Genomic DNA, 26,158 nt, shown 5'->3' on the forward strand with positions numbered 1-26,158 from the left:
CAATCAACGCCACCCGTGGACGAGCACTTAGTGAGAGTGACTCATGTTCAGGCTCACGATCAACAGAAGAAGAAGAAAACCACTTGCAGATGTGCAGGAGGGAAAAAGCTGATAATAAACACAAGACTCACAATTAGTGAAGATTGTACAGTTTAAGAAACATATGTTTAAACAATGAAGCTGATCTAAAGATTGCTATGACATTTGTATGGCATGCTATACTATGATATTCTTACGGCACTCTCATAACATTTTTATAATACTATAATGGCTAACAATACTATGTTTTGTGATATACCTTCTAATGAAAGTTGTATGGCATACTATACAGAAACAATAATCAAAGTATCAAGAATATTTTGCTTCACTTTGTCTGCTTCCTTCCTCTGTGTACGTCCAGCATCCTCAGCTTGTATTAGTTCTCGTCTCCGAGGTTGCTGAGATGCTTCTGATGAGCCTCCCTGTGGTTCTCCAGCTTCTCCTCCGCCGTTTTTGGAGGACAGAGTAAACACATTACAGACACACAATCATTTTAATGTAATAATGATGCTTCCAGCTGGGCCCAGAAGGTAGTGTTTGTCAGGTCTACCTCTCCTTACCTTGTTGCTCTCGCCTCCATCCACTCTGTGTCTTTTCTCTAAGAACCAACAAATAAGACAAATGAGCTCCTGAAAGGGTTAATGTAAGCTTCAGGTATTCTGAAGTTCTGGACATGAGAGATAATGCTATTCTCAGGCAGTGTTAATCACACTGAATGATGTCTGACCGTCCATGTCATAACAGACCATATCCTATAATTTCATCCTAAATGAATGAATGGAGACTATGGAAATGACAATACATTTAAAAAATCTGCATAACATTGTTAACGTGGTAGAAATGTCTATTATAGTGGAGCTTTGAGTGTCTAAAATCTTAAGCTCCATAATAGAGTTAACATTTTATTTTTTACATATATATAAAAATATAAAAGCAATAAACACTGTTTATTATTGTATTCTTTGTTACATATTAACATTAACAAGAATGCATTTTATTCTTCACGTTACACATTTTGCTTTAGTGCACCACCTTTACTGTTCTTGTACAAAGTTTCAACTGCCAACCTTTCTTTTAAAAAGGTGTCTGTGGGAAATATTTTGCCTATGACAATTTTGGGATTAAAAGCCTCTGGGCTCTACTTTTATAGTAAATACATACTTTGATGATGCTATTTATTTGAGGTGTATTAGTGCAAATTTGATCTGAATCCAATCCACAGGTGAAAAATTACAAGAGAGTACCCAAACATCATCTCCAGAGGTTTTATTCTGCACTTTTTCACCTATGGGGTGAGTCAATATTGATCTATTTTATCACTTTTTGCTGAACAAAATAATCAATCATAATTCTGAAGAAAAAAAAACGGGTCGTGTTTTGTGCAGGGCATCTGAAAAACTAAAGTCCCACAGAGGATGTGCCCACCAGCTCACCTTGGGAATCTGAATCCCCCCATGCTGGAACAACAGAGAAGAATTATTCATGAAGGTAATAAGACAGACGTCTTACTTCACTTTACGTCTGCTAAGCTTAAGGACAAAAAAAAAAACAGCCTGACCAACATTTGATGATGAAAGTTGGCTTGAACTTCAAAAACGAGAACTGGTGTTTGAATAAGATCAAGCTTGAAATATTATCAAAGATAATTATTTATTTAAAAGGAAATAGATAATACAAATGAAACAAAAATCATTTTTCACAAATCATTTCATGAGTCATTAATGGCAACAAGAATCCAGCTCTCTCACAGGAAACTCATTTGCCGTCTTGCTTGCAGACATTACTCTTATGAGTTTTATGACATGAATACTTTTGACACAGGGCGCTTTGGAAAAGTGCTGTCTGTGGAGTAAATACTGTACAGTGCAATGCCGAGTAAACAATACATCACATCTGATCATTCATTGGTAAACATGTTTTATATCAAAGAACTTAAATGTTCAAAGTTTCATCAATACAGTACATTTATAGTAGACTTCACATAGACCCTGGGCAACCTCCCAGTCTCAGAGAATTTCACATTTAATTATCTCCCCTTGGAATTCCACCAATGCATTCTGATTTGTGTTGCTTTTCTGCAACCTTCAGTTCTGTTTCTCCGAGTGCAGCCTCACCCGCTCTTCTCACAGTTCAGCTGCCCTCTGCTTTCCTTCAGTTTGTCTTTCTGGCCCTCCGGAGCCTTGGAGTCTCCTCTCAAATCGCTCACCACGGCTCGGAGCGTTTTGAACCTGTCCAGCCGGGTGCTCTGGGCCGTCTGAAGCCTGACCTCTGAACCCTGAGCTGTACTGAGGGAGCTGAGGGAGCGCACCGCCGCCAGGCTGCGCTCCTTTCGGGAGGGACGTCGCGGTGTGGTCATGGTGCCGAGCTCCCCCGGGTGCTCCATGTCCCTGATGACCTCACACAGGTAGCGGGCCAAGTCCTGGCTGGAGAAGGAGAGGGCTTTCTGGGAGCGGCGGAAGGTCAGCGGGGACGGCAGGGTTTCTGTCTCTGATGGGGGAATGGCCAGACGCAGGGCGATAGCTGCGCTGCCATTCCCATTAGACGCCCCCTTCTTAATGTTGTCCTGGGGGAGCTTAGTCTGCGGGTAGGAGATGATGCTCTGTGGGTAGCTGTACCGCAGGGACTGCGCTGGGCTGGGTTGGAGAGAGCGCTGCAGCTCCACCATATTAAAGGCATTCTGAGAGACCGACAGAGAGGAAAGCAGCGTACAAAAGAAGGGCAGAAGACAAGAGAAGAGACATGTTTTCTGGCGTAATCTTTTTTGGGGGGAATTTAAGAGATAATGGAAAACAACATTGCCATATGACACCAATTTGTGCTCAGAGCGGTGTAACTAGTTAATGCCTCTGCTAGCAAATGAACCTGATCCTCAGACTAAGACTAAGCTTCGCCATGTAGGAAGAGATGTTGGCATCAAAGGCACCATTGATTAGCCAAGTAATTAATTATCTGATTGCAGAGGGGGTGAAAACTGCTATTACCAGCACTATTAAAACACAGGCATTAGCAGCTATTGGTGTCTACAAGCTTAATTTCAGCTAATTGACTCACATCCCAGCTCTCACGGGAGTTAAAATTTGATTTACATTTCAGGGCACCGACAAACACTCTGTCAATATTTGCTGGTTTAGCTTCTGTTCTATCTTTTTTGTATCCTCATATACTTTTACTGTAATATCTTATGGCATTTAAAACACATACAAATGGAAAGGAGCACTGACAGCAGTGCACTGTTTGTGTTGAGTGCTTTATTTACTCTCCCTGCCTGCGCTGAAAATATAAATGGCAGCTTGTGTTTGTGTTTACCTGGTCCTGCTCCCCTCCACCTTCCTCGTCATAGTTGAGCACATTTTCACGGATGTCCTCCCACTCGCCGTGGTGCGCAGACACATGGTACACACCCTCCTTCAGGCCCTTGTGTCTCCTCCAGCAGGAGTAGAGGAACAGGCCCAGCATCAACACTGAGGGGTGCCAGAGAGCAGGTTAACTCAGCGGGAGCACGCTCACATAATTGAAAGCAGACAGTGAGCAGAAAAACACATGTTTTTCGGTGTACATGAAATTGACAACGTGAGTGGAAAGTGATGATACTGTGAAATGTGAATACATACATTTTTTTGGCAAATGAAAAATAACACCAAACATCACTCTAAATAGATTGGTAATATAGACTAAAACATATTAAATGGATTTTCCATCACATTAATTTGCCCTGGAAGACCTATCAGCTGCACTGACTGTACAGTTAAGATGCACTAATGGAATTTACATGGAAACAAAGGCACCACCTTTCCACCTATTCCCATTGATGTTGCATCTCTGTCATAAAGACCGCAGTTCCTTGGAAACCTATTAACTGAATCTGTACTCCTCCCAGCTTAAACTTAAAGCCTTGGTGGCTTTGCTGAAGGTGGAAAGGAATGCTGCGGGAGCCGAGCAGAAAAGGTTCTGAAGCATGCGCATCAATCACAGCTATTGTGTGCTGAATTATACAGCATGCTGGACTGACCTTTAAAGTCCATTAATCTCAACCAATATTTTTCTCCCATCTGCCATTCTCTTTTTCTCTTTCTCCCTTCCTCGCTATCTGTTTTTACAAGTTCACTCTCTTTATTTTTGAATCTATAATTCTTTTTTTCGGTTTCCCTGTATTGGAACTTCCCTCTGTCTCTCCTCTTCTCTTCCCCACTCATTAAGTCTCTCATGGTTCGTGTTTTTCAGTCATTCTCTGGCCTCTGTCTGGCCTCAGCTTTTATCTCTCACACTAGATGGGATCCATTTCAACTAGAATGGTTTAGATGGTGTGTGTTAAGTATCAGTTTAATTGGAAATCTACGGAGAAATGCAAGGTAATCACATTAGTCTGGATTTTTAAAGTAAGTGCTTCGAAAGAGAAGAATGCACCGACGGCTCTTTGGGGTCACACTAACAGGCAGGCATTCATAAACATTGACAGAAAAACAACTCCCTGGAAGCTAATGTCTGCGGGAAAAAAAACATTATCTCAATTAAAAATTATCATCTCTATTTGCCTGGAACATCTTTAACACCTCAGCTGCAACACTTTTATTTGATGCTGCTCTAATATTATACATAGAGAGAGATTGTCTTCAGTATGGGGTGGAGGGAGAGCTGTATTGATCAGCTGATCCGGCTCCTTCACCGCTGCGCCAGAGTGCCTTCGCAGAAAACACCAGAATCTCGATGAGGCCCAGCGCCGAGTAGACGCCGGCCCTTCTTCTGGCCCACAGAATTACTTTCCCCGAGGTTCTTAGGTGCCGATAGTCTACACATCTATATAGGTAGGGGGCTTAATACACAACAGAGGGAAGCACAAGCCCTCCAACAGACACACACACACAATTAGGCACAGGTAAACACACTTTCACACCCCCACACACACACACTAGCTGCCTGCTGAAAAACTTTGCCCGTCCGCCTGCAGCCACTGCTGCCCAGAGTTGTGTGTGTGTGTGTGTGTGTGTGTGTGTAGCAACATTCCAGTGAGATCAATATCACTCAGGGTGGAGAACAAACATCGCAGTCATTCATCAATCCATAATGCTGCTGCCTCGCTGCCCTCTAACCGATACTATGAGCAGGGTATTATGATGTTAGCCCGGGCCGAACTGTGCATTATGAATGAGCGTTGAGTAAACAACTACAACACAGCTTGATCAAAACACTTAACCCTTTCACTGTCGCTCCAGTCTGAGGTTAATGAGAAAAAATGAAGTGCGAGGAGGACGAAACATCAATGGGAGGTTCAGGGGAAAGAAAACTGACGAATGAGCAGAAGGAAATGAGACAGATAAGTGATGGTGAAGAGTTGAGAAAATAATTTATTTATCAGGGAATAAAAAAGTACAGGCACTTTACATGATTGCTTAGCATCCAGAGGCCATATGGGAAGCTAATTTCTTCCATTCTTCAAAACCCAGAATGTCAGATTTGATGCTGGATTAATGAGGCTTGGTCAGAAATCACCTCATCTGGCTCCGTCGATAGCTCCTGCTTAACTCACATTCTGGTCGGTCTGTGATGGCTTATGTAAAACTCAATAATGGATGATCGTTTTAACTTTTAATGCACGTTGAGGCAGAGAAGGAGTCCCCCTTTAATTTTGCACCCAGCTAGCAGTCTCGCTGAGTGCAGCGAGTGTGCAGAGTGTGTAGCTATTTATGGTTGCAGCTCCTGTGGTGATGAGGGTCATAATGAAACAACTACATATTCACATGTTCACTAAATCACTGAATTAATCTAATGCTCACATTCAGGACCTTTGATAATAAAGTAAAACTGGTTCTTCTTTTTGCTTTTTGGTTGAGACAAATACTTGTTTAGCTTATTTTATTCCCTTTTTAAAGGTGTGAAAATGTAATTAATGTACAGTCATCAAAGACGGATAATTCTTGTTGAGGTGAAAAATGTAAGCCTGGAATATAAATGCTTCATCAGCAAGAGCGGGCAAGCCACTTCAATGGACTGCACCTTTCTTTAGTTGGCATGCAAGCAACACATGAATCTTCATGAACGATGCCAAGGCCACACTTTATCATCTTTGAATTCATTATCAAATATTGAAGACCGCTTTATGTGCTTCACTCTTAAGTGTCAGAATAACTGATGTCCCAATACTAGCCACATGCCCTGGAGGGAAACGTTGAGTCAGTTATAGAGGCAGAGACAGTGTATTGAATTGCCCAAGCGTTTTAAAATCCTGTCTCTGACAGAAAGACTCATAAGCAGCACGTGGCCCTACAGAGGGGAGTGAGTGCATCAACATGAGAGACACTTGTATACCTGCACATACGTTCTCATTCGACCTTTGGAGGACCAAAAAAATCCCATTTTCTTAGCTATATTGCTTTAAACTAACACAATTAACTCATCCCTGTCCTCGACCTTAAGAAGGAATTAACGGGATAGTTAATCTTTTCTGTAGAGATTTAAATGCATACACATTTAAAAAGGCCTGGCTGGCAGCAGATGTGGGTAGGTATTGAATCTTGGTCCTCGTAAATCTCACGAAAGCTTATGACACCATCAATCGTGCAATTCTATTGCACAACTGGGACAGTGTCTTCAGCACTTAACCGGTTCAGGTCTAGAGCTGAGGCAGGACATTAATCAGCAACCATATTGATAACTGATTAATTGTTCCAGTCATTTTTAGTAATAAATAAATAAACACATTAGAAATATGTGGGTATCGGACTTTAAAGATGTCACTTAAGGCTCTGCAACACTTATCAAACTTATTGATTCATAAACAGAATAGAAGTTATCATTAATAACAAATATGATAATACAACTTTTGAAAATAATGATCTAAGTTAAAATGACATTTATATTTCTTTTTCAGAAGAATCAACTGGTGGTGCTCCTCGGGGTTCAATTCAAGGCTCTCTATTTCTCAGTTTGGTTATGCTTCCACTTCATGCAAAAATATAAAACAATGGTAGCACTTTATAATAAGTACACACTATTTAGCATTAGTAAAGCATGAATAAACACTGAATTCATCATTTATAAAGCATTCTTTACATATTTAACAGATACACAGACCTGCCTATGAAGCCAAAAGGCCCAGATGGCTTCACTTCCTCAAAGCTCTGCTCACTGTAACTTTGTCTTTCTTTTTAGACCCCTGAATTCAATTCAATTTAGATGGAAAGGAAAAAAAGGGTTCAGAAATGCTAATGCTAATACATGTATCCCAAATTAGTTAGTTTAGGTACTCCATATCTGAAACGGGTCACTCAGATAGTCATACTGTCTTGCTTTAAATCCCTAGTACTCAGTCATACAACTCAACACTTCATAATTCAGCAGCTTTGCTCTCAACAGAGAAGTGAACACATAACCCTCAGCTTAAACGTATTGATTTTAAAATTCTACTCCTCACCAATAAAGCAGTCAGTGGTTGGGCTCTAGTCTATATTTATGAACTTATGACCCCTTATATATCAGAAAGCAGCCTTGGATCAGCCTAAGTCAAAGTCTTCAAAGAGAGGCTTTTTCAGTGAAGGCCGTCAAACTCCCACGCTTAAGGCTTGCCAATTCATTTTTTACTTTGAAATATTTCATAAAAACTTCCATTTTGTGCTCACTTGATTCTTTTCTGCACTATCGTACACTATTGTGAACTGGACTTTATATTCGCAGTACTGCCTTAATCTTGTGCTTGTTGTTTGATTGTCAAATATCAACGGTTGGTCATTGCCCTTCAATGTCTGATACCGCTGCACCGGACTTTCAACTAACTCCAATCTAAACCCATCCGCCTCATAATTGGACATTCAGACCAACTGCGTAGAATAAAGAGAGAGACAGCACACAGAGAGGCTGAGCGGCGGGGGATGGATCAAACAGACACGGGATTCTCGTCCAGGAGACCGCCACACAGGTCGCTAGACACGTGGGCCGTTAGTAAGTCAAGTTAGCGGCAATCTCGCTTGTTCCCTGAACCTGAAGTGATTTTGTTGCCGAAACATATCTTCCAGTGAAGACAGAAATGTATTTTGAAGACACAATGCATGATGTAACAAGTGGAAACTGACACACCGTCCCTTCCACCTTCACAACTGACGCTAGAGGGGTACCGAGAGGGTGTTTCGGAGTTTGAAGTGAGTGAAAACACCAAAACAATGCATGAAGTTCGAGAAAATAACCTAATTTGCACTTCATTTTCTTGATTTGATAAAGCTGTCATAAATATGACAACAAAAAAATTGTTTGTTTTCATGAACATACCCATTATTCAGCCACACTAAGACTTTGATGTAATGTTCTGTTTGGAGCTTTTATCCTTTATAATGTCTCAATCGAAGGCCACACCAACAGCCTCTCCACTCGACTCTGCATTGTGCCGACTGCATGCTGCACTCAAGTCGGGAATGCGCTGCAAGACTGTATTTAGTTTCACTTTTAGTCACAATATGTCGTAACATTTTTTTATTTTTTCAAATACCTCAACAAAGAGCTCAAGACCACATTACCACATACTTAATATTGAAGACGTAGTCCCCTGTGGGCAGCTATTGAAGAGGTTTATTTTTTATTAATAGGATGTAAATAGGAAGCTGGTACACAATTCAAATTTAAAGAAGAGACATGAGGTTTTGACCGTTGTGAATGGCTAAAATGTTTCTGCATTTTGGCACAAATGATTCTGTAGATTATCCTGTTTGCTATTGTTCTTTTTTTCTGGCATGCTGCTCGCTGCTCGACCTCTGACCAAAGGAATCTTGCCCCATGCTTGTCCATATCATATCATATCATACGAGACAGACCGTATTGTATATCTAACCCTGAGCTCGATATACTGGGGTTACCCTTGAATAACCTTAATAAAAAGTAAAAGACAATAGAAAGCTGTGCATACTTTGGCAGTTTTTCTTGATGTAAGTGATCCCTGATTACAGCTTCAAATAGGGTACTTAGTGCATGGACAATATGGACACATTGAGGGGCATTTGGGAAAACAGAAATGTACACAGCAATGTGGAAGGAAAGGCAAGAAAAAGCACATCAAGGGAGTAGAATGAGAGGAGGGAGGGATATAAAAAGTGGTTGAACACATAAAATGTAAGGCTGAGTGGGAAATTGACTTCTGAAGTCAGAGCATAACATTGGAAAAGACAGGGGACACAGAAGTGATGAGAAATATAGAAAAACACATAAAGAAGCTCTCCAATTCTCCGGAGACTTTTACAACTTCCCCGTGAATCATAAATTAATACATACAATGTTTCCCTCCCTGCTACTCTATCACTTCTGTTTCATGTTTCTGCCAACCTCCCATGGAGAAATCACATCCTGGTACAACTCAAGAGATCAATATGGCTTCAAGATACAAGTGTATGTAGAGTTCACAGAACCAAAAGGGGGAGGAAAACAGATAAAACAGTGGATGTTACACACAAAACCAAACACAATGTGAGGATTATACCATGAAGATGAGAAGAAACAAAAATAAAAATACAAGATAAGATGAAAACCAATGTATCACAGATGAAAAAGAAAGAAAATGGCAGACAAAAACATCCAGAATACATAGAAAAAGAAACATGTGAAGAGATGGTGACACAGTGTTGGGTTACCACAGGTAGAAGAGGACATAGTCGACATAGCTACCTAGAAAGGCCATGACACATATGCTGATGGCGAACATGGAGCTGAGGCTGAGGCTGTTGCCGTCCTCATTGTGGAACATGGCGAGCGTCACCTCACAGTGGCGTCCCCGGTAGCCCTCGCTGCAGCGGCACGAGTAGCGCGATGGAGAGTGAGCCACGCAGGTGCCGTGGCGACACGGCCGGCTGGCGCACAGCGTGTAGACACACACTTTGCCCAGGGAGTTCTCTTTGGTCATGTGGCCCGGAGGGCACCTGTGCAGAGCGGAGAGACAGAAGTGTAAAGCAAATACAAGAGACACTTGGGAAGCTGTCAGATAAAAGGAGCATTGAGTTCTACAGAGCTATGACACCTAAGCTGACAGGGTACAATTAAATCCCTTAGGAGTTACAGTCCTTAAACCAGATTCAAAGATATGTTCTTTGAAGGCTACAAAGTGTCGACTGTACCGTATAAAAACAAAAGAGAAAAGAAACTGAGAAGCTAAGATTGGCTTTGCGGTAGTAGTTCCACAGTATATTTGTACCAAACATCCCCGGGATATCATTCACCCCTGCCCCTTGCTTCTCACAGGGCCTTGTAACCTGAGGCTGTGCTGCCGTCACAGAATATGGATAGGGGGTGGAAAGTCCCACACTGTTTCTGAGTCTTAAAATCACAGCCAGGAGACCGAGTGGTCCTGCAGAGTTTAAAGGGGCAGCCGAGACCGTTAGTTCTCTCAGGTTGAGACACCGGTAAACACACAGTGGAACAGGGGCTGCACTCAGCCAGGCTGCCACCTGGTGGACACTTTGGTCATGCCATTGTACTTTTACATAAATGCACAAACTGTGCTTTTCTTGTAGTACTGTATCACTTTTGATTACTGCATTCTTGATTTTTTCTTATTTCAGTTAGGGTTAAAAGTAATGCAATTATGTAAACAATCATTAATAAATACCCATGTCAGTAATATATTTATACATGTATAGTAAGGTAACCCATAAAATATACACTTGTAAATATGAATAAACTGTTAATAAATGGATTTAAGTCTGGGTGCTTTGCAAAGTCATGATCGATTAGGATAAAGTACCAGACCAAAGGATTTTTGATGGAAAAGTCTTTCTTATTGATGTCATAAGTTGTCTAAAAATAATAGAAGATTAGTAAAGTATTTATTAAACATTAATAAAGTCATTAGTTAAACCCTTTTTGAAAAGAAGACAAATAAACAATTTCTTATTGTTATATCCGTCAGGATTTTTTTTATAGTTTAGATTATTGCTCTTAATATTAGAATCAATTTTAGCAAACTATGCTATTGAATAAAGGATAGTATTATTATTATTTTATTTTTGATTATTATTTTGAAAATGGTGACTTGGTTGTCGGTCTTTGTAACATAGTTATTTTAATTAATTGTCCAGGCCGTTCCCCTTGACTTAATTGTATTTATGTGCCAATGCACCTGCAATCTGGTCACAGATGATTTGCCTTCTCTGGGTCTTTTCTCTCCGGTGGGGGGGCATATGTTGCTTTGAAAACCTCTACATGTAAATGCCAATTCCAGAACTTGTTTATACCTGCCAAATGATAATAAATAGCATTCAACCTAATGTGACCAGTTGTTAATATTGTTAATAAGTTATTTGACATTTAAAGTTCCTTTCCAAAAGGTTGCACTATTCTATCTAGCTGCTGTAAATCTATACTGGGCAACTGTGTGTGTCATTTATTTTTGCAAAATATGTAAGTTGAGTGCTGGCGTTAGTAATTTTATTATAAGCAAAGCATCCAGAGCCAGGTCTGGGCTCTTTATGTGCGTGTGCAAATGTGTACAGAACGTGCCTGCAAACTGTATGGTGTCATTAACACCCTGGGTTATTTATTCTGTATTTAATTACAGCACCTGCACTCATAGTGTCTCCAGAGGTCCACACAGACCACGGGAGGGGAGCAGTGATGTTTCCTGCAGGCTTCTGAATAGCAGCCAACAGAGACGCCCTGCGAAGTGACCACCTGAAGCCCCTCTGGAGGCCGCTCCCCTCCCAGAGGGATGGAGCGGCCGTTAAGCCTCACATCTCGCAAACAACCTGGTGGAATAAGAAAAAAAGAAGAGGAGAGAAAAAAAAATGAATTTACAATGCCAAAAGACACTCGAAGACACCAGTCCTCGGGCAAAATCTTTTATGGACACGCATTTACACCCTGGCAGGGCTGTAAACTCAAACGCGCAGACACACTCGCATTGACACACAGAAACATACTCCCTGACACAGCTGCACGCATGCAAACACACAAACAGCCTGAGGCTAAGCTGTCAGCATGGACTTCTTTTTTTTGCAGGATATTTTCTCTGCTGGGTAGTTGGCTCACTCTGCGGGAAGCATGAGGCTCTAACACATCATTTAAATACAGATTAGTCCCATGGACTTTGAAACAAAGGGATCAAACACCTTTGGATTAGGTTGTGAAATGTAGAAGCCCCAGTGAGTGGTAAGATGAACACTGAATTACGTATATACAACACACCCAATGATTCTTACACTCAACATGAATTAATTCGTTCATGCATTTAAACGTAATATTCAGTCTCATAAAACCAAAGCACGGAAGCAGCCACCTACCGAGGAAGCTCCGGTTGTGTCCTGAGGGGAAAGAGTTTCCGAGCATCACCACGGAAGGGTCAATAATGATCTCCTGACTCCGCCCAGGTGAGGCCGTAACCTCTCGCCGTCCTCCACCTCCGTCCAGTCGCAGCGTGAACTCCCTGCCATACCGATCCAGCTCCACCTCGTGCCACTCTCCGTCGCTGAGGCGATGGTAGGGCAGTGTCAGGTTGTAGTCTCCATCGCCGAGGTTGTAGAAAACAGCCAGCAGACCCTGAATAACCTGAGATACACGGTGGAGTTTTGCTGATTTGAAATGCAGGCATTCAAACAGACAAGAGAACCAAAAGTAGCAAGAAATAATACAGATACTTTTATGTGTTATAGATGGACTCCAGATTGACTACTGGACTGCATATGGAAGAATGTTGCATTGCTGAAACCAAAACAAGCTGGTCTGTTTTGTCATTGATCAGGATCTCAAGGCTTGGAATAGTTGTGTGAATAAAAATGTAAATGGGGCGACACAAATTCTAAACAGACAGACCTGGACTCCTGCCATATTGTGCTGTGTTGATGTGTAAAAACAGATCTTGAGCATAACAACATCATAAGAAGTAGGCCAGCTCCCGTGGTGAAAGAAAAGGAAGCAAAGGTTGGGCCAGACAAGAAGTGTGTTACTTAACTACCAAGAACAGACTCTCTGTGGTGAACCTGACAGGAAAAATGGCATGGAAATTTCAGTGGTGAAAATTAATTCAGCAATTTTGCAGCTATGATGCTTTGCAGAGCTGCGGTACACATTGCTGCATGGCGGAGGCCGGAGGGATCCCGGAGGGAAGGTATACAAGAAACAACAATTATCTTCAGCAGTTAAGGATGAGCGAACACAATGGACCTAACCAATGAGGGGCTCCCATAACTGCAGCTTGTACATGTCCAAAGCTTAATTGGAAACAGTGGGGCAAGATAATTCACATTCAGCCCAGCCTGCATTAACTATTGCTCCCTCAGCATGGGCATTTCAAATGCTTCCCTCCCACTGGACACACACACACACACACACACACACACACACACACACACACACACACACACACACACACACACACACACGCTTACAGTAAAAGCTGACTTTGCTCTCCCCACTGGCTCATCCTGCCCCCAAGTCCACAACAAAAATGAGCAAAGGACAAAGGACTCAATCAATACTCAGGAAAAAAAAATCAGATTATATAAACTTAGAAGCGCCCCCAGAGATCTACACAATCACCATTAAGCACAAAATGTTCAAGTCTGAATTTCTGCAGAACTTTAAACTCAAGTCACATTTAATAAAAAAAGAAAGGCTATGATTATAGAGTTTTACGGTTCTTAAGGGTCACTGGTCTTTGACAAAGTAGTGCATGCCAGTCGCTCCCAAAAACTCTTTCACACACACTGCATTAGACGAGACACCATACTCCTTGGAGAGCTGCATGTTGTTTATACCCAGCTAGCCTTCCATAACCTTTGTGTGAAAGTGTGGTTATTTATTCAGTGTGCACTCTCTCCCATATCTACCCTTAAGAAAAAAGGGTAGAGAGACAGCCCTTTAAATTAGGGCCTGTTGTCGGCAAATACGCCAGGCTTGAGCTCAAGTGTTTCTAAGAGCTTTGAGACAACCATGCTGAAAATGTTTCAGCATGCTGCCGCAGACAGACATCAGATGTTTTATACAGCTCACCAATTCAACTCCAGAGAGGGTTTCACAGAGATGCTTCACAGCCTGCATACAGTAAAGGCTACAGCCTTTTCCTATTTCTGTCACTGTGGGACTGCAACGAGGGAAGAGGACAACATTGTTTTTCCTCATGAAGTTCAAAGATCCAAAGAGGGACAAGAGACTTTAAACAATGCTGTCTAACAAGTAACAAGCACAAGACAAGATGTTTTCAAAGACAGACCAGTGATGTGGGATATACCACAACGGCGACAGGCTCACTGAGAACAGCTGACCTGTGAGTTAGCCAAAAGTGACAGTCCTAACAGAGCCATTTATTTCCAGGTGCTGTTTACGCTCGGCCTGCCAGTCAATGAGACGAAAGGTCTTGACGAAACACTGGCTTCTTACCCACTCAGGGATGTGTCAGGCAGGATAGGCCTGCTCTTCTGGAGGGTTGGCAAAGTGAGGTAGACTTGTCTCCAGGAGAAACGCTCTGCGTGAGCACCACTCCACATCAGTTGAGGCAAAGGGAGCAGCATGCATGCAGACATGACTTTAAGCTACTCGAAGCAAGCTGTGTCAAAAAGCCTCAAAAAAAAAAAAGTTCAGAGCGGGGGATCTGACCTTCACTCGATCTCACCCTGCCCTTGAATCACAGTGCCCACAGTTGCTTTCTTGCCATATTAAATTGTGTTTTGAAACACACAGAAATAACCTTGAACAAAGACCTAATTTCTTAAATAGCAGCCTCTCAATCGCAGCATTCTTCACTTACTGAAAGACCTTGTTGAGAACATACATATGTCAATCACCCGGCCCCCTCAGTATCCACGCATATGTCTCAAACCCTGATATTACTCACTCTCGGTCTGACAAGTATTTTGCAGCAATCATTGTCTGGGGCCTAATTATCATCTTGAGGCCCACAGACAAGACAATCAGAGCTGTCAAGGTGGAGGGGAGTGACCAGTCGTGACTCACCTCTAAACGTAGGTATTCATTCTGGTCCTGGGAAAGCAGGCTGAGGATGACACCAAAGGCGGCGCGTGTCCGAACCCCAACCTGGACCCTCATCTCTCGCGCAGGCAATGACCACAAGAGCTGGAACTGAATGTGGCTCCGGCCGTCGAAGGAGAACTCTGGAGCCGCTTGTCACCCAAAACACACAAAGCTTGTTCAATTAATTCAGCTGTCAAAGGAGAAATAATTGAAGATATCACAGCGAGAGGGGCGTGCTGCTCTGCAAAAGCACTTTATGTAGGCAAAGTTATCTTCCCACTGCAGCAGAGTGACTTTTTGGAGAGCAGAATTTCCCCAATCCCATAGGATTCGTACACTTTGTGAGGCTTAAAATCCCAAACTCCACCGAGATCTCAATGCTCCTTTCCTTAAAACACCGCGGTCAACTGAAAGCAAATTCATACGCTTACCTTGGTCACACTGAGGCCCGGTAAACCCCGGTTCACACAGGCAGCTGAAAGAGCCCCACTCGCCGTGACAGCGGCCCCTCTTGCCGCAGGAGGACAACTGCTCCATGTTGTTGCAGTGGTCATCAATAAGAGAGCAGTCTGGCACAGTGTTGGAGGATTCAGCTGGGGAACCGAGGTCATACAGCTGAATACGAGAGGAAAAAGAAAAGAATGAAGAGGAGGAACACTTGGGTGGAGGTTGCGGTCCTTCCAATAATAGTTGAGTGGGTTGAAATTGCAGATTGAGAAATGAAATTATATCTTGCCATTAGATGCCATTAAAAAAACTAAATGTATATCTTATTGCTGACTGTTTAATAATACAAACAGCACTGCAGACGGCAGTGTTTGTAGCAGCATGACAATGAGATTATTGCAGTTGGAGCAGAAAACTAAAGTGTGTGAAGCCTTTCAGTGCAGAAGGTTACCACAGCAGGGTCAGTGACTTACAACACAGTACTTGTTAGTTGTATTGATACTGTATGTTCATTGCGTGCTGTTCTATAATGAATGAATGAATGAATATATACTTTATTAATCCCCAAGGGGAAATTTAGTGTCGCGTAGCAGCCATTTACACAGAAAATAAGATAAGATATAAAAACAACAGGGATGAAAGATATATGCAATAATAATACTGATAGAATAAAGATAAAAATAACAACAACAATAAAATAGCTGTATGAAAGAAAGAATAACTAAATTAAATTAAATTTAATTAAATTAAATTAACCTTAAACAGTAGAGGTGCAAGAGTGCAAGTATGTATGTGCATAATAAGGCGTAAATGCAAATATAATGAAAATAAAATAAAAATAACAACAACAACAACAAACAATAGAAGAGTGCAAAAATGCAATAAATGTATATAATCGTATATTTGTATATAATATGATATAGTCCACAATAGAGAGAAATACTGTACTTCTTAGTTCACTACATTTGTTAACAGCTTTAGTTATATTGCAGATATTTTACATTCAAAACCAGGATTACATTATAAAGTACGTATTGTTATAGATTTAACTATGTCGCTGTATACAGCTGAATATAGAGTGGCTAATTTTAGCTTCACCAAAAACAACTACAGAACAATATTACATTTCTGTTTATACATTTACGTATTACTTTTAATAATCTAATAATGTAATACATAATATTGACAGATACAATTCTGCTGCTTAATGAGACATTTTGCTTTTGAGACTATAGTACATTTTGGTGACTTCTGTATCTTTACTCTTTGACCACAAGAAGCGCTATGGAGAACTTTTTTTATTAGAAGCTCCCTGTCTCGTGTGCGTGCATGAGGGTGCACGTGCACGAGAATGTGTGCACGCCTTTTTATTTATTAGCAACTGTGTTGACATATACACAGCACAATAAAAGGTAAAGAAATAAAACACAGAGCCTCCAGCACCTGTATGTATCTTAACAGGCAATCTTTCCATCTATCATGGCAATGTGTGTATTCATTAAACCCTGCCTGCTCCACACAGTACCTTGCTGTCCACAAGTATGTTCCTTATACATCCAGTATAATGTTTGTGCTGCAGCTGTGGGTATTCATAGGATATGTTATTGTTGACCCCTCCAAGCTGCAATACTTGACTTCCATTCAGATACCTGGGAAAGAAAAGCAACTCTCAATATGCAAGTAAACAGAGGGCAAGAAAAGGAAACAACCCCACATACATTCTCAAGGTTAAAATTCAAAACACACCTTGGAATATAAAGAAACACAGAATGCAAGCAGTAGAAAAGGAACGCACCATATAAGTTGTCAATGTTAAAATTCATTACTTTTCCTGCTGAGGCTGTCATCGCTGTCACTGCTCTCTGACATTACATATGACATCTTATTCTTGCTCTTTTCCCATTATTGTGAAAATAAAAGCACAAAGGGTAAATTACATTTGCCCGAAACGATGAAAACACAAACTGATTCAGCACAGCAACTTTTGGACGAATGAGATAAAACAGAATATTTTTCAATGCTAATTTTGGCTTGTTAACATTTCCTGTTTAATGACATGACTATTTGTATTACTTAAGGAGTTGAAACTCAAATACAGCGATCAGAGTAAATGGCTCTTTTTTTAAGTTATTAAAATAAATAGTAGCAACACCCTGATGGTAATTAATAAACGTCATACATTTATAGCTTAATTATTCAACAAAACAATGATCACATGTGCCTGGCTGAGCCCACTCTGGGGGAAAACTAACTCAGCTGTGACTACGTGCAGAAACACAGCCAGAAAGATTAATTAACATTTTAAGAATTGTATCTGAGGATTTAACCAACAGTTTCTTCCCTCCAGAGAGGACACATATTGAATGCAGTGAGCCTAAAACAGCCTGACTCACTATCTGATTAGATTCCAATAAATTATTTCATGCATGCACAAACACCTTTTCACTATTTATTGAACATGATCAAAAAGACTATGTGTGTTTTTATAATATATCATATATTCTATATATTCTTTTTTATGTGAAACAGTGATGTTAAGAGAACATTAGCTGTTTGTAAAATTGTACTTATAGGGAAAATGCTCCAACTGGCTTTTGTTAGATAACTTTTGTGCTGAAACAATAAATCAATACATTAAATAATTGATTTATTTATTTGAAAAAATGCCAAACATTATCTACCTTCAGCTCCTTTTATTTGAAGATGTGCTGCTTTGTCTCTCCTATATTAAACTGGATATCTTTGAGTTTGGGCCTGTGTTCTGAAAACACCACCTTGGGCACTATAGGAACATTTCTCAAACTGTTTCATTTACATTTTATGAACTAAACTATTAATCAGCTAATCAGAACACATATAAATGAATTAATCAATAATGAAAATAATCATTAGGACTTGATTATTTTCTAAATGTTATAGTCCCACCACTATTCTAGGTTCAATCTAATCTTTTAGTCCCAAATAAACAATTCTCAGCTACAACTGTGTGGGTGATGTTCTGTAAATGTATTTATACACCTGTATTACAAATGCTCCGAAGTAAATTCTGCATGAAATGCACAAAATAAACACAATGATATCCTTTACTCACTGAAGCCTTAACAGGAATATCCTTTATATACAATACAGGCAGTATATGTAACTATCTAAAAACATTGATCTTATTCTTAATTTTCCCCTTTTACCACCTTGCAAACTGCTGCCTCTGTGACTACTAATGCTGCACTCGATAGGTTTATCCCTATGGGGACATGTGGTGCTCAGACACTTTCCCTATGGGCCAAGCATCCTTTTAGATTAAAAACAGTGAAGGGAACAAGATCATAGAAGATTAACAGATTGCAACCAAAGGACAACCCCAAAAGGAACTCTGTAGAGAATCTTCAGCTACTTCCACCATAAACACAGGGGTTTCACAACAAACGTAGCCACATTTATTTATTCATGTCTACATGTTCATGTATATGTCATGGAATATAATTACATAATATATTATTTATCCCATAATTTAGTACTTATTGTCTCCCTTGAGACCAGAAGCACCGCCTGGTTGGTATTTTGTGCAGTGTCGGTCAGACTTGGTACATTTAATCATTGATCTTACTTGTCTCGGTTGGGTGTGACCCCGCGGATTTCACAGGATGAGCGGTCCTCTGTCACTGCCCATGAGTCCACGCCTTCTGTCTCCATGATAATTGCACTGGAACATCGATCGAGAGTGAAGCGCACTTCCTTTAAATTGAGGGAGAGTGGAGAGAGGTCATTGCTGCTTCAAGTATGAATGTGTGAGTACACGATAGCCAGCCTTTCTACAAATTACAGGATACAGTTTATTCTGACATCTCTTTACACCGTGAGGAAGCGAGAAAAACATGTAAAGGTGTGCTTCTCTTACTTTACTGTTGCTCCTCACATCAAGGCGATGCCAGCGTCTGTCATTCACCCCAACGCTGTTTGTTAACTGGAGAACCAGGGTCCCAGAACCATGGTTAATCTTCAGACTAGGTGTCCCACTTATCAATTCTGAGGAAAAATAAAGTTCAGAATTAACAATAGCTACTCCGAAGTAAATCAAGATCATAATTTTACCTGAATGAAAGGTTTTCAACTCAAACTAGAAGGTGCATGCCTCCGCCAACCAGTCAAGTTGCAGTTTACATCCATGTCTGTCCAAAAGGTCGTCACTTTCAGATTGACCTTGACCTGTGACAACCAATTTCAAATCCATTCATCCTTGAGTCCAAGTGGATGTTTGCGCCAGATGTAATGAATTTCCCTCAAGGCATTCCTGAGATATCCCGTTCATGAGGATGGCATGGACACGAGGACTGGGTGACCTTGACCTTTGACCGTCAAAATCCAATCAGTTCATCTTTGATTCCAAGTGGACGTTTCTGCCAAATTTGAAGAAATTCACTCCAGGCGTTCCAGAGATATCGCGTTCACGATAATGGTACAAATAACCCAAAAACATAAAGCCTCCAGCCACAGCTGTTGGCGGCGTGGAGGCATTAAAAGGCTATTAGAGATTTGTAGAAAAAGAGCTTAACATGCTTGTTCTGGCAAAATGTACCGACAAGGTCAAGAAAAAAACTGTGAATTGGGAAGAAAGAAAAAACTGACAAGATGCAAATTACTATTTCATAAAGGCCCAAAGGAACGTATGAAAGCGTCTCACCTCAGAACAAACATATACAATAAACAAAAAAGAGAATGACAATACAAAATAACACAGCAGGGTTATTGCAGGGAATCTGAAATCACCTGCTCTCCAGAAAAAAGGAGATGAAAAATAGTGACACATAAAACAATAGAAGTTAAAAATCAATTAAAGGGTCGGTTTACACACATTATTGTTCACAGGGAGCCCTGTGAATTATTCAGTAATGTTGATATTGTTTCTGAAATGAGTTGTTGCTGCAGAACCTCTTCAAATCTAATTTTTAAATGATGTGAGCCTATCAAATGAAACCGAGTTAACCTTCATTATATTGGTGTGGAGGCAGAAAACAAAACAAAGAACAAAATTATTGATTTTTGTAATTTGGGTGAACCAACCGTTGAAGTTGGTCTTCGTTTAGAAAAGAAATAATGATGGTAACAAAAAATGCTAACTGGAGACCCCAAATAAAAATTGTTGTTTGTGTGTGTGTGCAACAGCGACTGAGCGCCTGCATAGTTGCAGTAAAGCCCAAAATACATGATTTTAATGGTTGCTATCATATTTTAGAAATAACATTATATTCTCGTTATCCTTTGCCAGCAACTTCAACAACATGCAGCAGCGTCTTAATGCTCTGTCAAATGTACTACTTTAGCTATTCAGTATATTTACCACTACCGATAGTATCAATAAGTAACATGAGTCATTACAGTAATGCGAGTTGGGTTGTACTGAAATATTAGTCCTATGCAATCAAATTTCCATGTATAAATATACTGAAAGTATGAATCCCTATACCTAGCAATCCCTATACCTATTCAGTTTGATACAATCTTTACGACTGTCCTTCATCTGGAGCATTCAGGTTCGAGCCTTTGTGTCAGCGAGAATAAACCTTGCCGATGTGATCTTGAATGAGACACTGAATATCTACCGGCCGCAGTCTCTTCAGGAGCTGAAGCACATTTGTGACACTGGAGCATTATTCCATGTGTGTGTATTCTCACAGCTAAACTGGGTTTTCTATGTAGCAGCACATTAAGTATTTACTGTATAACTCGGTAGAGTGAGTTCTCATATCCCTCAGCAGTAAACTAACGGACACAATTTGCCTCATATATCTGATTAGCTTCTACTCACTAAATTCAAATTTTCAAAATTAAATTTCAAATTTGACTGCAATAATGACCAACAGGCTGATCCCGTGGCGGGCATCGAATTATCCGGACTCGTTGTTTACCTATAGCCATGTAGTCCTCACTATCCCCAGGCAGCAGAGTGGCCAACGGGCCCGCATACAGTAGCAGTCCATCGTCTTCCTCTGTCATGAACTCCAGTGAAAGATGGCTATCAAAGCATGGCCTTATGGGGGGAAACCAGGCATAGCCGTTGCCAAGGAAACTAAGCCTCGTCTGCTGACATTCTGGCCCCTCGAGCTGCGGGGGGCAGCGGCACCTGTAGCACCGAGAGGAGAAAAAAGAAAGGACTGTGAGGAAAATCAATGCGAAAGACGGGGAAAGAAACAATCAGTGTCGTTCATGTTTTGTGGTCTGTGAAATCTTCACACTGTCCAATCTCTGGATCTGAGCGCGGTGACTTTTCTGCGGTGGACGTGACAGTCTTGTTGATTCACACAGGAAGCGGCTTTCACGAGTGTCCACGGAAAGCTAAAAAAGTGTCTCATCAATCAACTGTTTGTACTCGTAACAAAGCCTTGAATATTCAATTCTACATTAAATCAATTAGCTATGAACACAACATTACTCCAGTCTATTCTTCATCTATCTCAGCTGCCCGGGCTGAACCCTCTGGAGAACTCTCTCGCTCGGCACATCACATCTTCTTTGTTAGGAGATAATTAATTCTATTTCTCTCTCTTTTCTATGCACCGTGCCATCACTGATTTCCTGGACTTTTTCTCACTTATCCCCACCCGCCCCCTTCTCATTCTTAAGGTATTACACGCTTTGGTTGATATCTGTGCAATTGCCTCTTCTTGTACTTATCTACTTTGATTAGAGCTTGAGTGTTAGGGATCACTGCTCCAGCAGAAACTGGAAATGAAACAGGTTTTTTTCACGCCTATCTTCAACGTGTTGTGTGTGAGACCGTAATGGTAAATTTTAATAACCATACAAAAAATACCATTAAAGGAAGAGATAAATACAGTGATGAAATACCGCTCATTATATCACTGCGATCGCCAGGATGGAAGGGACCGGTTGATCTCTCCTATCTCCTGAAATGTAGGCATGTAGAAAAGCTGGCTTTGCTGATAATGTCATAGCCATCTATTTCCATGCAATGTCTGAGGAAGGCTGTGTGTACTGAGGCTGTTAGGGGCTATTTCTCCCCATCACTGTTTATTCTGCAGTGGAGCAACACATGTCGGGAATACTGATCCATAGACGCGGCGAAAGGGACGGCTTAGACGGAGTGTAGCCTTATGCATACATATGCACATGGCGTGCACAGCACCTCGCTCTTTCACCGCTCTTTCATGTGACTCATGAGAGTAATGCCAATCCAAATCAAGAAGTGCAGGGCATGTTTTTCTCACTTCTGACAATATGTGATCAGCTGCCGTCTGAGGTTGCCTGTTAAGCTCCTTCGACAGAGGATAGAAGCAAAAATTGGATTCTTTATGGTTGCAGTGCATTCATATGGGGGCACATATAGCACATATGGGGAAATAGTCTTCGCACAGAACAAGGACTTATCTCTGCAGTGTCCAGATGAGCTGCAGAGACAATTTAAAAGATGAAAGTTTAAAAAAAAAAGAGAGATTTCTGTTAACTGTTACATGAACATGCATGTGTGCATGTAAATGGCATTAAAGGAGATTTTGAGAAGTTGTGAGCATAGAGGGGGGCCAGAGTTGTACTAATCCCCTTGCCCTATATTTATTTAATCTGGGCATTAGAATGTGCATGAAATGAACTGCATGCTGTTTCTTCTGCGATAGACTCCCACAGATACCTATACACTTGAAGTTGAAGGTCTTTATATTGACTACACATTTAATAAATATTTAGAGTTAATAGGGTTAATATTCAGAGTACTGGCCAATGACCTTGATACAAAAGCTATGTTCATTATTTACTGTCAAGTTCTGCAAAACACAGCACTGCAGAATTTAACATTTTCTATATCAGGCTATAAATCTAAAGGCTTAATTTAATAATCTGGCCAAGATACACTCAGAATTCAGTTTGGTACACACATACATGCACATTGCTTTATTACAAACAGCCCGAAGCCTTTAAAAAAATCCAACTACTCTATATTCAGCCAACAACACAGCAGAGCAGCGCAAGCAAGTTAGGTCAAGTTGCAGGTGAAGGAGATTTTTCTCACAAGAGGGGCTGTTAGTAATTCTGGTCTCATTTTCCAAGATGACACTCTTACTAAACCTGACGTGACTAGAGAGAAGACTGCAGCACTTCAGGATTCTCACATTCCTGTTTCCTATCTTTTGAGAGCCTCTTCCAACTCCAGTCCCCATGAACGCCTGCAAGACATGCCTCTCACCTGTATCCACTCTGGGTGTCCATGCAGGTTCCCCCATTAAGGCAGGGGCTAATGGGGTAAGAGGAGCAGGGCCGGTGGGTCATTTCCCTGGCAGCGCAGCCACACACAGCCGTGGACGTCACCTTCACTGACACCAGGGACAAGGCACCTGAGTCTACCAGGGTGGGCGTGTCAGTGATGCTTAGCTGTGTGGAGCAGCCGCCGGTGGTCTTGCAGTCGGTGCGCACACACTCATCTACTTGCACCTGGCTCACATTCGCACGCAGCAGTGACTGCAGCTGCGGAGAGCCAGAGAAGGGAAGAAGGGAGGAGATGCGGGAGACAAACATGGCAATTACAATAATTGTCAGTGAAGATACAAGGATTTGTATCTCCAATGTGGGTGAGCACACAGTGATATACATTTGGAGAGTTAAAAGAATTCACAAGCAATGCAAAAGAGGAAGGCCGGGCCTGATCTACATAAATGCTTTCATTATTCTATAACTGGTTGTTTTTTAAAGGACTATAAAATAAAATTAGGAATGACAGAGGAATTAAATTATGCCCATTCAAAACATGTATGACAGAAAGAAGCGGAATAAAAGGAAAGTAGACAACGAGAATAAATGAATGGGAGAGACAAAGAGACATGACAGGGCCAGGCAGTAAACAGACAGGAAGTTGGTGTGAAAATGAAAGGGCAGATAAAGAGCCCCGTTATCTCTTCCACTCAAGCTCCCAAGTGTATCACTTGATATATGAGCATTGATCTCTATCTATCAGACGCGATGGTATATATACCTTCTTTTTATGTGCGGTGAGGACAGAATGCAGTTTCTCAGGGCGCAGGTAGCCATTATCAGTGAGCACATAGAAATGGATGTCCACGGTTCTTTCCTCCCTGTCTGCTATGCCGAAAATGTTGATGCTCCCCGGTCTGACAGACAGGGTTTCAGACAGGAAGTCCCAGAACGTTTCCAGCCGACTCTTCCCCTCGACGTGAGAGTCGATAAATTCTCTCGCTGTTATGCCTTCAGGAGACAAAGAGAGAACTACTGACTCGTCGATGACAACTACGGAGTTGATCAAAGCCTACTGAGTTCCTGATTCCATAAGCACAAGAGTAGCCTAACATCTCCGGCTATTGATCCACTTCCTCAGTGAATCATCCATAAGGCGCAACAAGTCGTGATGCAGTCAAGTAAAAATCGTTTATTTCTTCACTGAAATAAAGCCAGAGCTGCCTTGTACAAAATATTTTAATGACTGTGAAATCAATCAGATGTGTGGCGCCACCTTCTCATAATATCTGTAGAAAGTTGGTAGTCATCTTTAATCTCTAAAAGAGATAATGACTTGGAGTCAGAGGCATCCATAATAGCTGCCGAATGGCTTTTTAAATGTCAAGGACTTTACCTGACACTTTCCAAATTGACCTTTACAACTCCCATTTGGTCTAAGAGACTGACAGAAAAATGAACAGTCTAACATAAACTTCAGGGTGTAAAAGAATAAGACGAAGAAGGAAGCTATTACCAGCAAGCAGTGTGAAAGATTGCTTTACAATACTTAGAACAGTTAAATAATGCAAGTGTTAACATGTCTACTGACAGCCTATTATTTCGGCATTAACTGGATTGACAACCTGATAATCAGTCAATGAAAAGTACCAATTTATTCCCGCTTGTGGCAGATGCTGTCTCTTTCAAGATCAGTCTCAAAAAAGAATAGAACAACGACAACAAAGAGCCAGCTCTTTATTTTGTGGAGGATGATTGAGACTGGGAATGCAACTGAAAAACCGTGATAGATAAAATTGTGTTATGCCATGAGGGAAGTCAGTGTTTGTGCTAACGTTACCAGTCAGACGCAGCGATGCGGATAACAAGATGGACTTTTCCTCCAGTTCCCTGACGTGAACTCTGACCCCTGAGTACACGTCGGGCCACACCCCATCAGACACGCCGACCCTCAACCAGTAGCTGCCTGCTGGAGTGTTCGGTCTGACGGTCAGCACTCCTGAGCTCTGGTTCAGACTGAAGTATCTGAGAAAAGCAGAGGAGCTGTTAAGTAGGAGAGGACGGCTTCAGAGATAGATGAAAGAAAGCGAGAGACAAAGGAGACAAGTGGCTTCTGAGCTCTTGTTCTGAAGAAAAGTACCTGACAGATGGCAGACAGACAAGTAGAGAATTGGTCAGGGTACCTTGGTTTACTCCAGCAGGAAAGTTCATGCAAATTAATTCTTAGAAAAAAACGCAAAGAAACAGAAAAAGAAAAACGGCCAAGAGGAAGAAGAAGAATAAAATACAGTCTTTGTTTCCAAAAGAGCTTCATAGTTGTCATAGTAACTGTCAGAATGTGTTATATGAATAAAACACATATGCAATTGGTATTTATAATCTGATCTTGAGGGTGTGAATGCTGAATAGCTGCCAAAGAACCCGATGGAGTCAAACGGTGTTTGCGCGGTCGGCTTCATCTCGAGAACACCTTACAGGTGGGTTCAGATTGCTTAGTTTGTTTGAATCTGATTGCATTTTCCAGAATGGCAATCACTGTTGACGG

General features: G+C 41.2%; 1 protein-coding gene across 1 annotated transcript in view; it reads right to left on the reverse strand.

Moving 5' to 3' along the window:
- Positions 1-2,149: 2,149 nt before the first annotated feature.
- LOC306741512 (neural-cadherin-like) overlaps positions 2,150-26,158 on the reverse strand; it is a gene marked incomplete at both ends in the record, with an annotated part of 78,597 nt that continues 54,588 nt past the window's right edge. Inside the window, 14 exons of the mRNA XM_079223811.1 lie at positions 2,150-2,716; positions 3,346-3,500; positions 9,679-9,929; positions 11,567-11,750; positions 12,285-12,549; positions 14,953-15,119; positions 15,402-15,585; positions 16,943-17,066; positions 19,022-19,149; positions 19,313-19,440; positions 21,321-21,535; positions 23,612-23,889; positions 24,395-24,624; positions 25,454-25,638. Of these exons, the coding sequence (XP_079079937.1) occupies positions 2,150-2,716; positions 3,346-3,500; positions 9,679-9,929; positions 11,567-11,750; positions 12,285-12,549; positions 14,953-15,119; positions 15,402-15,585; positions 16,943-17,066; positions 19,022-19,149; positions 19,313-19,440; positions 21,321-21,535; positions 23,612-23,889; positions 24,395-24,624; positions 25,454-25,638 (3,061 nt within the window). The remainder of the gene's footprint in view (positions 2,717-3,345; positions 3,501-9,678; positions 9,930-11,566; positions 11,751-12,284; positions 12,550-14,952; positions 15,120-15,401; positions 15,586-16,942; positions 17,067-19,021; positions 19,150-19,312; positions 19,441-21,320; positions 21,536-23,611; positions 23,890-24,394; positions 24,625-25,453; positions 25,639-26,158) is intronic.

The sequence above is a fragment of the Taurulus bubalis genome (assembly GCF_910589615.1).
Source record: "Taurulus bubalis genome assembly, chromosome: 9".
Taxonomy (NCBI): Eukaryota; Metazoa; Chordata; class Actinopteri; order Perciformes; family Cottidae; genus Taurulus; species Taurulus bubalis.